The 14,422-nt window shown below is 40.4% G+C and overlaps 1 protein-coding gene and 1 pseudogene across 2 annotated transcripts; both read left to right on the top strand.

Moving 5' to 3' along the window:
- Nucleotides 1-2,015: 2,015 nt before the first annotated feature.
- On the top strand, nt 2,016-11,076 carry LOC104772843 (disease resistance protein RPS4B-like; annotated as a pseudogene). Its single transcript, XR_015592307.1, has 7 exons — nt 2,016-2,650; nt 2,794-2,888; nt 7,876-8,924; nt 9,006-9,320; nt 9,393-9,452; nt 9,494-10,316; nt 10,425-11,076. The product of XR_015592307.1 is annotated as a disease resistance protein RPS4B-like (transcript).
- Nucleotides 11,077-12,062: 986 nt separating this feature from the next.
- On the top strand, nt 12,063-14,152 carry LOC104771731 (disease resistance protein RPS4B-like). Its single transcript, XM_087506485.1, has 4 exons — nt 12,063-12,671; nt 12,799-13,089; nt 13,185-13,347; nt 13,462-14,152. Exons 1-3 carry the CDS (start codon nt 12,196-12,198, stop codon nt 13,216-13,218), a joined length of 801 nt encoding a protein of 266 aa, XP_087362611.1. The 5' UTR covers nt 12,063-12,195; the 3' UTR covers nt 13,219-13,347; nt 13,462-14,152.
- The last annotated feature ends 270 nt before the right edge of the window (nt 14,153-14,422 follow it).

Below are 14,422 nucleotides of genomic sequence, written 5' to 3'. Positions count from 1 at the left end.
ACATCATTCTACCGAAGTTCATCGCCCTAATCAATCAACCTTTGTTAAGGACAGATTGTTAATGGAAAATGTGCTTCTTGCAACGGAAATCATTAAAGACTGTCACAAGGATACAATTTCTCCTTGTTGTGCGTTAAAGATAGACATATCTAAAGCTTTTGACTCTGTGCAATGGAGTTTCTTACTTACCACTTTGAGAGCAATGGCATTCCCTGAGCAGTACGTCCACCAGATACAAACCTGCATCACAACCACATCTTTTTTAGTCCAAGTTAATGGAGACTGGCTGGTTACTTTGGAAGTATGAGAGGTTTACGACAAGGCTGCTCACTCAGCCCATACTTATTTGTTATCTGCATGAGTACTCTCCAGCAAGCTCGACGTGGCTGCTGCGAATAGGGACTTTGGATACCACCCCAAGTGTAAACAGTTGAAATTCACCCACCTTTGTTTTGCTGATGATCTGATGGTATTTGTGGATGGCTCCAAACAGTCAGTCTCTGGTGCTTTGCGGGTTTTTGCTGACTTTGTGGTACATTCTGGTATGCATATTAGTATTGAAAAATCAACTATCAACACTGCTGGCATTCCCTTGACACACAAAGAAGAGATTATCCACGAGTTCCCATTTGCGTATGGCTCTTTGCCAGTTTGGTATTTGGACTTGCCGCTTTTACCAAGGAGGATGACCTCAGGGGACTACCTCCCTCTTATAGAAAAAATACGCGTGCGAATAGCCTCCTCGACAGCTCGAATGCTCTCTTTTGCAGGCCGATTACAGCTAATTAGTTCAGTCCTTTTCAGTTTAACAAACTTTTGGATATCTGCTTTTAGACTTCGTAAATCCTACATCCAAGAGATTGATCGGTTATGCTCTGCTTTCTTGTGGTCTGGACCTTCCTTGAACACAAAGAAAACTAAAGTCTCTTGGTCAGAGGTCTGTTTACCAAAGAGTGAGGGAGGTTTGGGGTTACGATCAATCGCAGAAGCAAATAAGGTGAGTATGCTCAAACTTATTTGGAGAATTTGTTCAGCTAGAAGCTCTTTATGGGTTGATTGGGTGAAACGGTCTCTTATTAGAACTGGTTCTTTCTGGGCTGAAAAAGATAACACAACATTTGGCTCTTGGATTTGGAGGAAACTATTGAAATTTAGGGACCTCGTAAAGCAGTTTTTTAAAGATGGAAGTGCACAATGGTGCATCAACATCTTTCTGGTTTGACAAATGGAGTTTGCTAGGCTGTTTACTTGATATACTTGGTGATAGGGGTTTTATAGACCTGGGTATCTCGAAATCAAGCACCATGGCCGATGTAATGAATATGCAGCAGATACGGAGACATCGGTTCCCTTTGTTTACTTCTATAGAGGAGGAAATACAGAAGCAAAAGCTAAGTCATTCTTGTAAGGTTCACGACATACCTCTGTGGAAGGGGAAAACGATTGTTACCGAAACAGTTTCTCAACCAAAGATACATGGAACCATATTCATGCTACTCACCCACAATTGGCCGACTACAAAGCAATCTGGTTCACATAAACCACTCCAAAGTACGCTTTCCTTACGTGGTTGGTTGTAAAAAATAGAGTCGCAACAGGCGAAAAAATGCAGTAATGGAATCCTCAGGCTAACGCAAGTTGTATCTTCTGCAATCATCCGCTAGAAACGAGATATCATCTCTTTTTCCAATGTTCATATTTATAGCTGATGAGGGAAGGGTTAGTACAAAAGCTACTTGTAGACAAATACACAAGTCACTGGGAAGAGTGTTATATTAGGTGAATTGTTTTTCATAAGAGTATAATTAATTTGGATAATTTTCACTAAAATATTTAACACAAAATTTTCCTGTCCACAGCTGGCAACAATATATATAACTCAATAAACGAATTTTTCTAGTTAAATAAACATACTTGACAATCATAATAGTTAGGATAAATTAAATAAATATTTTTCCATTAAATAAATATACTCTGACCAAGAAAAAAAAACTATAAATTTGGTTGGTGGGAAAGAAAAAAAAGTTGGCCAATCACATTCGAATCCATAGTAAATGGTATTGAGAAGAAACAAAATTGGGTTTCCGGCGAGTTGCACTTGAAGGTCAACGTGCAATTGTTCCTTGTGTGTCTAAATTTTCATCCAACAAATCCAACCAAACCGGAAACAGGTTTTTTCCGCCATGGCGGGATCTTCCAAAATCGAAGAAGTGCCTCCGCAACATCAAGTTTTCATCAATTTTCGTGGTGTGGAGCTACGCTATACATTCGTCAGCCATCTCGTCGAGGCCTTGGAAAAGGTTAACATTAAAGTCTTCATCGACAACTACGCAGACAAAGGCGAATCCCTAGAAATACTTTTGAAGAAGATACAGGAGTCGAGAATCGCTCTGGCTATCTTGTCCTCGAAGTACACCGAATCAATCTGGTGCATGAGAGAGCTTGCGATGATTAATGATTGTGTGGGGGAAGGTAAACTAGTTGCTATTCCTATCTTCTACAAGTTGGAACCATCCACTGTGAGAAGTGTAAGGGGACAGTTCGATGCATTCAAAGATCTTAAGGAACCTGATGTGACCAAGAAGAAAGAGTGGAAAAAAGCTTTGAAATGGATTCCTGACTTAACTGGCATCACTTTGCACGAGACAAGGTAACAGATTTTACCAAATCCCTGTGTGTATTCTCTTCAGCTTGACAATAGTGATTAGGAAACTTTACATGGTAATTCAGGAAGATTGACCGATATTTTTCATGGGAACCTTACATAGTTAATTTTCCTCACTCGTTTTGCAGCCCAGAGAGCGAAAAAGTCAAAGAAATTGTGGAGGAGGTTAAGAAAAGGCTGTACAATATTCCATTAGAGGGAAGCCAAAACGCTTTTGTGGATTGTTAAAACTAGAATCGGCCAAAGAATAGAATGTTTGTATCATTGATCTCCAACCTTTACATCATGTATTTATACAAAGAGAACTAGAATATCTAAACTTGGGGACCAAGATATACTAATATGTAAATCTTCCTAAACCTTATCTAGAGAATATTAGACAATATACAATATACATATCCCAATACTCCCCCTCAAGTTGGAGCATGCAAATCACAAATGTCCAACTTGGCGGATAATCTTTCAAACGGAACTCGACCCAAAGCCTTCGTAAAAATATCAGCAATCTGGTTATCAGTACCAACATGAACCATAGTAAGCGTCCCAGCTTGAACCTCATCTCGAACAGCATGACAATCAGACTCAATATGTTTGGTACGCTCATGAAACACCGGATTAGACGAGATATGAATAGCAGCTTCACTATCACAAAACAGCCGAACAGACCGTGTTTGAGAACATCCCAAATCCACGAAGAGTTTCCGAAGCCACATAATTTCTTGCAACGCATGACGCATTGAACGATACTCAGCCTCAGCAGACGAATGTGACACCCTATCTTGCTTCTTAGTCTTCCAAGAGATAGGAGAACCACCCAAAAACATAACAAAACCACTCAAAGAACGACGAGTAAGAGGACATGAACCATGGTCCGCGTCACAATACGCAGTAAGAGTTAAGTCCGAGTCGGATCTCAAGAGAATCCCTTGTCCCGGAGTACCCTTCAAATATCTGACAACACGAAGTGCAGCTTCCAAATGATCAACTCGCGGCGTTTTCATGAACTGAGACAGAAGATGAACGGCATAGGACAACTCAGGACGTGTAGTGAGAAGATAAATCAAACGACCAACTAAGCGATGATAAACTTCAGGATTAGACAGAAAATCACTCTTACTTTTCCCCAAATTGTGATTTTGTTCCATTGGTATAGGCGATGGCTGAGCTCCGAGAAGCCCTGCTTCAGACACAATATCAAGAACGTATTTCCGTTGAGACATATATATACCCTCACCACTTCTAGCAATCTTAATACCAAGGAAATACTTCGCCTTACCCAAATCTTTCATGTGAAAACACTTTCCCAAATATTCCTTAAACCGTTTAAGCATATGAGGATGATTGCCACAAACTAATAAATCATCAACATATATGAGAACCCGAAGCTCTACCTCACCCTTGGAATACATAAACAGAGAATAATCTTCATAAGACTGAACAAAACCAAATCTTGTCAAAGCAGAGGTAAGCTTTGCAAACCAGAACCTAGGAGCCTGCTTAAGCCCATACAAAGACTTACGGAGATGACACACTTTATTTGGAGCAGAGTGACGAAAACCAACTGGTAACTTCATATACACTTCCTCTTCCAAATCACCATGTAAAAACGCATTATGAACATCCATCTGATGAGCTTCCCAATTCCTAGCAGAAACAATACGTAGTAAACTTCGTATGGTGGTCATTTTAACGACCGGAGCAAATGTCTCATTATAATCCTCCCCTTCGACTTGACGGTTGCTACAAGCAACTAAACGAGCTTTATACCGTTCGAGCGAGCCATCAGAATGATACTTTATCTTGAAAACCCATTTGTTATCAATGGCCACTTTGCCAGGAGGCAAATCAACGACATCCCAAGTATGGTTTTCTTCCATCGCATTGATCTCTGTACCACACGCGTTAGTCCAACGAGGATCTTGCATGGCCTGTTTAAACGATGTCGGTTCAACTCCACTAATGACAGCCGCTAGAAATGCACGATGAGACGGAGAAAATTTTTCATCAGATATGTAATTTGTGAGAGGATAGGGAGTGTGTGTACCTTGAACGGTTGACGAAGAAACTGAAGAGAAGTCGGGAGAAACGTGATGGGTGTCTTCAACATTGCAACGTGCGGAGTAAGTCACATAATCTTTTAATTTAACAGATGGAAACTTTTGACGCTTTCCCTGTCCCAACTCAACGTTAGACTGACCGCTAGCACTATCAACAACGGGATTTAGGACAGTAGGTGTAGCAACTGTTTCAGCGGAAGTAGGCTCAATATGAGCTTGTGAAGTAGGCAAACCACCCGACTCACTTTCTTCGGACCGATCAGAAGACGACGCGGGACTCCCCCTGTCCTCATGCGTGGGTTCTAAATGAACCAGCCAGTCATCATCAATCATGGCACTGGGAGAGGAAACAGGCTGGTCGTGCAAAGTAGACTTGGTGAGAAATGGAAATTCATTCTCTTGGAAAATAACATCACGAGAGACGGAAAACTTTGCAGTCTCAAGATCGTACACCTTCCACCCTTTCTTCCCGAAGGGGTAACCCACAAAAATGCAATGACGACTTCTTTCTCCAAATTTGTCTTTATCTCGAGAACGTTTATTAGTATAACAGGAAGACCCAAACACCTTAATATGATCATAAACGGGTTTCTTCCCATGAAGGAGTTCATACGGAGTGCGATCTTGAAGAACCTTTGTTGGCGTCCTATTTATTAAGTATGTAGCCGTCAAAACTGCTTCTCCCCAAAACGACACCGGAAGACCAGCTTGAAACAAAAGTGACCGAGCAACATTCAAGATGTGCTGATGTTTCCTTTCAACGCGACCATTTTGTTGTGGGGTATCTACACACGATGTTTGATGAATAATTCCTTTGCTTTGGAAAAACGATGCAAGACACATGAACTCTGTTCCGTTATCACTCCGAACCATCCGAACCGGCTTATCAAACTGTCTTTTGGTATAAGCACAAAAATTCTGTAAAACTTGACGAACTTCAGATTTCTCTAATAGAAGGTGTGTCCACAGCGCTCTAGAAAAATCGTCTACAATAGTAAAAAAATAAACAGCTCCAGACAAAGCAGAAACACGATAAGGACCCCAAATGTCGACATGAATAAGTGAAAAACAATCCATTGCTTTATTTGAACTATCATAAAAAACTTCTCTTGTTTGCTTAGCCCTAAAACACACGTCACATGGACTAGGACTAGCTGAGCTTGAAACATCAAAACCAATAGGTAAAGTAGAAAGAACTGAAAAAGCAGGATGTCCAAGCCAACGATGCCACAAAGTTTAGTCGCACTGCACTCCAACCTTATTAACCCGCACAGCTGCAACATCTTGAAGAAGATAAACCCCATCACGTTCTACCCCGGCTCCAATCAGAGTCTTCGAGAAACGATCCTGCACAACACATAACGTATCAGTAAACAATGCCACACCACCAGTCTGCTTAAGCAGCTTTGAAACAGAGATAAGAGAAAAATTTAAATCTGGCACATATAAAACATTGGCGAGAGTAAGATGATCTGAAACACGAAACTCTCCCATGTTTTCAGATACAGTTTTACTTCCATCCGCAAATCCCACAGAGCAAGATGGTATGGATGTCATGTTGACTAACAACTTAAGATTTCCGGTCATATGATGAGAAGCTCCAGTATCTAAAATCAAATCCTCATGAATCTTACCAGAAAATATCTTACCAGAAAGCTTATCTATGTGATTACTTGTTTTCTCTGAAGCCATCTTACTGATTGCTTGCCATTGTTCAAGTGTGAAATTAGGGAAGGATGAGGCGTGGGGACTTGTAGCATGAGCAACTGTTGCATAACCACGACCACGTCCACCAAAAACAGAGTTACCACGTCCAGCTCCCCCTGAAACCGAACCACGACCACCACGGCCTGATGAACGTCCACCCTTGTTGCGCTCAGACCACCATTCAGGGTAACCAACAAGTTCCCAACAAAATTCTTTCTCATGCCCTGACCTTCCACAGTGGGAACAGAGCAAGGAACGCTCTTTGTTCCTGTTGTTTCCTGGAAAAAAAATTTGAAGGAGCAGAGCGTGTTGCAAAACCTGAAGTTTCCACGGATTCATTCACAAGTGACGCAGAGGTCGAATCAGGCTGAAGTGAGTCTCGCCTAGCAACGAATCCTACTACATCGTACTGCTGTTCCTTCTTCTTAGCCACTTGACGTTGTTCCTCACGAACAGCCTTAGCATAGGCTTGTGCCAAATTGGGTAAGGGATCAGCATCAACGATTTGGCAAATAACGTTGCCAAATCGAGATTCATCTAGTCCCATTGCAAACTGATGAACCTTCTCCTCCTCGCGGTCTGTCGCGATCTTGGCTGCTGCTCCACACGTACACACCGGAAGTTGGCGATACCTCTGAAGCTCGTCCCACAAATTCACCAGGCGACCGTAATAATCCATGACGAACTGCCCATCTTGCTTACACGGCGCAAGCTGACACACAAGTTGATTAATTCGAACCTTGTTTCCAACAGAGAAACGGTTCTTCAAGTTTTCCCACAATTCTATAGCATCATCGATAAAAGACACCGTGGAACGAACACGAGGAGAGATTGAGGTGCGCAACCAACCGATAATCATCGAGTTCACACTAGTCCAAGACTCCAACTCCGAACCAACTGCTGTAGGTTTCTTAATGGATCCATCAATAAACCCAGTTTTTCTCTTAGCACGAAGAGCATTAAACATCTCGGTGGCCCACTCCGAGTAATTATCTCCACTCAACACAACGGAGGAGATCATGGAACCGGGGTTATTAGACGAAGACAATGCATAAGGCGAGACCGTGTTAGAGTCTGAAACCTTAGTCATGATAGCTTTTTCTTCACCCATCAAAAATATTGATCAACCGATCAAAGAGACAAACGGAGAAAAGAAACAAAACGAATGGAGAACAAGAAGAGAGAAAACAGAGAGACAAGAAACAAAACAGAGAGACAAAAGATCTTTCAAGCTTTTGGCTCTGATACCATGTTAAAACTAGAATCAGCCAAAGAATAGAATGTTTGTATCATTGATCTCCAACCTTTACATCATGTATTTATACAAAGAGAACTAGAATATCTAAACTTGGGGACCAAGATATACTAATATGTAAATCTTCCTAAACCTTATCTAGAGAATATTAGACAATATACAATATACATATCCCAATATGGATCTGTCAGCAAATAGCAGCAACACTCAAACTTCCTCCAGTGGTGAAGAGGATAAGACTTTCGGAATCGAACAAAGCCTGAAAGATTTGGAAGAGAAGTTGGATCTTAAATACAAGAAAACTCGTATCATTGGTGTTGTTGGGATGCCCGGTAAATCGACTGTCCTGAAAGAGCTCTTTATGATGTGGCAGAAAAAATTTAATAGCCGTGCCTTAATCGATCAAATCCGAGTAAAGTCAAAGTTCCCCGGCTTGGATTTCTTTCCTCAAATGCTCTTAACTAAGTTAATACCGTCACTGAAAGATCCCCAAATCGATGATGTTAAAGAACCTTACAACATGTACAAGGAACAGCTGCTCAAACGCAAAGTTCTTGTCATTCTTGACGATGTTAGTAGAAGGGACCAGATAGATGCTCTTCTGAGGAGTCGCGACTGGATTAGTGAAGGAAGCAGGATTGTCATTGCAACAAGTGACATTTCCTTGATAGATGATCTTGTTGATGATATATACATGGTTCAAAATTTGAACCACACAGACAGCTTAACACTCTTTCACTACCATGCCAATCCTCCCAAAGAAGATTTCACGCTGCTGTCAGAAGGATTTTTACATTACGCCAGAGGCCATCCTCTAGCCATCAAAGTATTGGGTGGGGAGCTTAAAAACAAAAATGTAGATTACTGGACTTCTAACCGGAAGAAACTCGCAGAGAGTCCCAGCCGTAACATTGGAAGCGTCTTCCAAGTGAGTTATGATGAATTGACTTCAGATCAGAAAGATACATTTCACGACATAGCATGTTTCAGATCGCATGATGTGGATTATGTAGAAAGTTTACTTGCTTCATCTGAATCATTGAGTGATGTCAAAGCTCTCTCGGATAAGTTCCTGATTAATACTTGTGACGGCAGAGTGGAAATGCATGATCTACTATATACTTTTTCCAGGGACCTTGATCTTAAACCACCCACTCAAGGTGGTAGTGAAGAATGGAGGTTGTGGCGTCATCAAGACATTATCAAGGAAGGCGAAATTAATGTATTGCAGAACCAAATGGTGAGACCATAACTTCCTTTAGGTTTTTTTTTTTTCCTCTTCGCTAATATCATGCTGGCTTTTGTTGTTATATATCACCAGACACCTGCCAAAGTCAGAGGTATTTTCCTAGATTTGTCTGAAGTGCAGAGAGAAACAAGCTTAGACAGTGAACACTTCAAAAATATGTGCAATCTCCGGTATCTCAAGTTCTACAATTCTCATTGTCCTCAGGACTGTAATACCAAAAATAAGATAAACCTCCCTGATGGACTTAAGCTACCATTGAAAAAGGTCCGATGCCTCCACTGGTTGAAATTTCCATTGGAGGAACTTCCAAACGATTTCGAGCCAACTAACCTCATCGACCTTAAGCTGCCATACAGTGAGATTGAACAACTTTGGGATGGTGTTAAGGTGTGTTTCTGAAAAACTAGTTACGAATTTAAGTTGGTAATGTTTCTATTGCTGAACGTTTTGTTGTCACAGGACACACCAATCTTAAAGTGGGTGGATCAGTCACTCAACTAAGCTGAATAACTTGTCAGGGTTATATCAAGCTCGAAGTCTTCAAAGATTGAACCTTGAAGGTTGCATCAAGCTCGAAGTCTTCAAAGATTGAACCTTGAAGGTTGCATAGCATTAGAGATATTTCCGGATGACATGGTGGAAATGAAAAGTCTTGCTTTCCTGAATCTGAAAGGATGCACAAATCTCGAGTCTCTTCCAGAGATGAATTTGACATCTCTCAAAACTCTCATCCTCAGCGGCTGTTCAAACTTTAATGAATTTCCATTTGTTTCAGATAATCTAGAATCTTTATACTTGGACGGAACAGCAATAAGTCAATTACCTGACAACGTGGTGAGCCTCAAGAAACTTATCTTATTGAATATGAAAGACTGCCGAAAGCTGCATATTATCCCAACATGTGTCAATGACCTGGAAGCTCTTCAAAAGCTGGTACTCTCTGGTTGTTCAAATCTAAAGGATTTTCCAAAAATCAACAAGAGCTCCTTAAGCATTTTACTTCTGGATGGGACATCTCCAAAAAAGATGCCGCAGTTACCCTCAGTGCAGTATCTATGCTTAAGCAGAAACGTTCAGATCAACTGCCTTTTAGCTGATATCAAACAACTTTCTCAATTAACACGGCTGGACTTGAAGTATTGTATTAAGCTTACATCTGTTCCAGAGTTGCCACCAAATCTTCAGTACTTAGATGCACACGGATGCAGCTCACTGAAGAAACTTGCAAAACCTCTAGCCCGTATCATGCCGGCAGTGCAGAACACTTGTATTTTCAATTTCACCAACTGTGGTAGCCTGGAGCAAGCTGCAAAGGATGAAATCACATCGTATGCTCAAAGGAAATGCCAGTTGCTTTCAGATGCTCGTAAACACTACAATGAGGTCTTTCTCTATATCTAATCTATCTATCTAGATGTGGCTCTCTGATTCGATCTTACATATCAAGGAAACCGCACATTTAATGATTTTCGTTCTTACATAATGTTGTAGGGTCTTAGTTCAGAGGCTTTGTTCAGCTCTTGCTTCCCTGGATGTAAGGTGCCTTCATGGTTCTGTATGAAGAAGGTGGATCTCTGTTGCAACGCAAACTCCTCCCACATTGGCATGACAAGAGGCTTTCTGGAATAGCTTTATGTGCTGTAGTCTCATTTTCTGACTGCCAAGACCAAATCAGCTGCTTCTCGGTGACATGCACCTTCAAGATAACAGCTGAAGACAAGTCCCGAATCCCCTTTACTTGCCCGGTAGGAAGTTGGACTAGAGAGGGAGACAAGAAAGATAAGATTGAGTCAGATCATGTTTTTGTGGCATACATGAATTGCCCACATACAATAAGGTGTCTTGAAGACGAGAACTCGGATAAATGCAATTTTACTGAAGCCTCTCTTGAATTTAATGTGACTGGTGGAACAAGTGTGATAGGAAAATTTACGGTGTCGAGTTGTGGTTTGAGTTTGATGTATGCAAAAGATAAAACCGAAAAGGGTTCTCATGAGGCAAAGTATGAATTGCCGCCTGTTGAAGTAAGCGTTCAAGATTCTGAAAACGGGATGATGGAGGAGCAAAGAAAATTAACAAATCAAGAAGTCATGGTAGCCGGCCAGAGAAGAAGTGGAATACCAGCGGAGGTGATAATGTCTAGTGTCACTCAAACTTGTGGTGCAAGTGTAACTCCAAGTACGGGAATTTTTCAAGCAACTGGCTGATTAAAACTCCAAGGCGGGATGATAATGTTTCAGGTAAACCACATTCTTGCACAACAATCCAAGTAGTTATAAAGAAGATTATACATTAGTAATGTTTTTTATGGTGGTGTATTTTTGTAGAGGGACACATATGCCATTGGTAGAGAAAATCTTTCTGGAGCAGTTGGTGTTCTTTTTGCCATATCCTAAAGCATCTGCTTCAGCCAAAAGCCGGCAGAGTGATTTGATTTACAAAAGCTTCTCTTTTACCATTATTTTACTTTATTTTGAAGTCAGTGTCCGTAGGATTTCCTTAAGTTACAGAGCAAACATGTAAGCATATATTAGAGACCTTAATTTGTTGTTTCAAGTTCAAAGCTAATTTCAGGGTCTTGTTTAGTTATCTTTCGGATATGATTCTGGTTATTTTAAGTTCTGTGTGTCCGACTTTTTTTTTATGGTTTGATAAAGATTAGCAATTAGACACCCTAATTCAGCAGTTAGATCGATTGAGTACCAAACCAAATTCTTAGGCCATCCTCAAACTTTGTTGTAGTTTCCTTCAGACTTGAAAGGCACGGCTGAGAGGTGTATCTACCACAAGGTTAGATTTTACAAATCTAATAAAGGACTAAGACTAACATTGTGTTACTACTTCTAGCTTAGTTGGTTTAAGTTGCCCCACAATGTTTCTAAGTTCTTAGGTTGAGCTAGTCATTTTATATATGTTTTTGGTCATCAAACTGGGCATTATCATCGATCTGTTAATGAACTTAACCAGAGCCAAAACCATGACGGGTTCCCCCAGAGTGATGAATTAAAAACGCATTTCTGCCAGCTACTCGACAAAGTCTTTTTCTGCTGACTTTTACAAAGTGTTTTCAAGTGCGACGGCCACTGATTAATGAATTAAATTATTTCCATGCAACATGAAATATAATCTAATGAAAACATCAAGTTGCGATTAATTAATCTAAAAAAAAAAAAAACTGATCTTTTGGCTTCCTAGACGAGGAGTCAACTGGCAATCGCCGCCGAACAACCCTACTAGACCCGACCGAGAGTCAGTGTTCGCCATGGCGCGATTCTCCTCATCGTCCTCAGTAGAAGAACTGCCACGGCAGCATCAAGTCTTCATCAATTTTTATGGAGAAGAATTGCGCCTCGGATTCGTCAGCCATCTCACCGAGGCCTTGATAAGTAATGGTATTAACGTTTATTACAACATGGACGAAAGCATATGCCCACAGTTGGAAATAATATCGGAGAGGATAGAGGAATCGAGTATCGCTGTCGTTATCTTCTCCCGCAAGTATACTGAATCAATCTGGTGCTTGAGAGAGCTTGCGATTATTAAGGATTGTGTCGGGAAAGGTCAACTAGTTGCTATTCCCATCTTCTACAAGTTGGATCCATCCGCTGTGAGAGGCTTGAGGGGACAGTTTGGTGATGCATTCAAAGATCTGAGGGAAAAGAACGCGACGATGGAGATATGGGAGAAAGCTTTGAAGTCGATTTCCGACATAGTGGGCATCAAGGTGGATATGATAAGGTAACTGATTTTTCCCCAAAGAGGTTGAGAATTAAACGAAATCTTGAACCTATATGATCCCATGAAAGATTTTCGAACTTTTAAGTATATTTTCGAACCTTAGTTATTCTCTTAACTCGTGTTGCAGCCGCGAGACTGAATCAATCAAAAAGATTGTGCATGAGATTAAGAAAGTGTTTAACACAATTCCATCGGAGGTAAACCAAATAGCTTATATGGATCCATCAGAGAATAGCCACATTCAAACTTCCCCGGGCGAAGAAAAGGATAAGACTTTTGGAATCAAACAAAGACTGAATGAATGGAATAAGAAGTTGGATCTCAGCATAATTAGAAGTCAGCTAGGAATTATAATAGGTTGTCTTTTGCTTCTCTTTTTTGTTCTGCAACAAACTGCTTATATGAGCACACGTTTAATGTAAGTATTATTTTTACAAAAACTTATGGTTTGCTTCTAGAGTTTAGAGATAACTTAACGACAACTTTGATTAATTTATCTCGCTTTCTTACCAGTGGTGAAGGTAGTGCCATCGACAGAATGCGGTGAATTTACCAAAAGTACTAGCGTACATTCGTGGAGAGGAAACAGAGAATCCAAGACACACAGGTAAATATGGAGAAAAGCCTGAGGGATCTTTTCTGGTGCTAAAACAGCCAATGCTGGTTTCCTTGACAGGTGACCTACGTACGGTGATTCTTAAAATTTTTTTAAAGACTTCATCTTTAGAAAGTTAACCATATCTTATCTTTTTTTTTTTTTTTTTTTTTTTTTTTTTTTTTTTATGTGAAGAACTTCCGCCAACTTGCGAATGGACGGTAAAGTCAAGCCATGGATGATTCAAGTTTTCATCAATTTCCGCGGAGATCAGTTGCGCAACAATTTTGTGGGCTATCTAGTGGATGCACTTCGGAGAAGTGAGATCAACATCTTCATAGACAATCAGGAGCAACGAGGTGAAGACCTCAACACTCTTTTCAAGAGGATCGAGGATTCTGGAATTGCCATAGTTGTGTTTTCAAGCAGGTACACAGAATCAAAATGGTGCTTGGAAGAGCTTGTCAAGATTAAAGAGCGTGTGGAACAAGGCCTGCTCAAGGTGTGATGATGAACATGCATATATATATAAATCGTATCTAGGCCAGCGCATTGGAGATCGATTTTGTTGAAACTATCGTTAAGGAAGTGTTGAGAATGCTACAAGCAATATCCAATGTGGAAAGGGGCCAATCCTCTCGCTAACCTTTTTATGTGCGGGGAGAGTTAAGCCAAGCTGGAGCTCAGTTTGGATGGTAAAGAATCACACCTGAAGAACCACCACTAAAAAATGATCCAAAACGAATTTTTATTTATTTTATTTAGTTAAACAAAAATAAATCGTTATCATTTTTCTAATTTTCATATTTTGTATCGCCATAAATTAATACTCTTGCTGTAAAAAGAAAATGTTTTGACGTAGATAATGATTCTGGTTACTACTCTACGTAAATAAGTAAAAAATATGGAGCTCCTTTAATAGAACTTCTGTTTTTTTTTTTTTTTTTTACAACAAATACAAGATTGGCTCAAATAAGCTAATGTGAAGGAAAATCGTTAACAAAGGTAACTAAATACGGTGAAGTACGAGCATGTCGTGTAAGACTATCCGCTTTACCATTCTGGGAGCGAGGGACGTAGACCAAAGAAAAAGAAGCAAACTCCTCCTTATCCATCTGTATGTCCTCCAAATACGGTGTGAAAGCTGGCCACTCAG

Source organism: Camelina sativa, chromosome 20 (genome assembly GCF_030686135.1).
Source record: "Camelina sativa cultivar CO46 ecotype springtype chromosome 20, ASM3068613v1".
Lineage (NCBI taxonomy): Eukaryota > Viridiplantae > Streptophyta > Magnoliopsida > Brassicales > Brassicaceae > Camelina > Camelina sativa.
The sequence above is the reverse complement of the archived record's forward strand: the minus strand, read 5'-3'. Positions and strand labels throughout refer to the sequence as shown.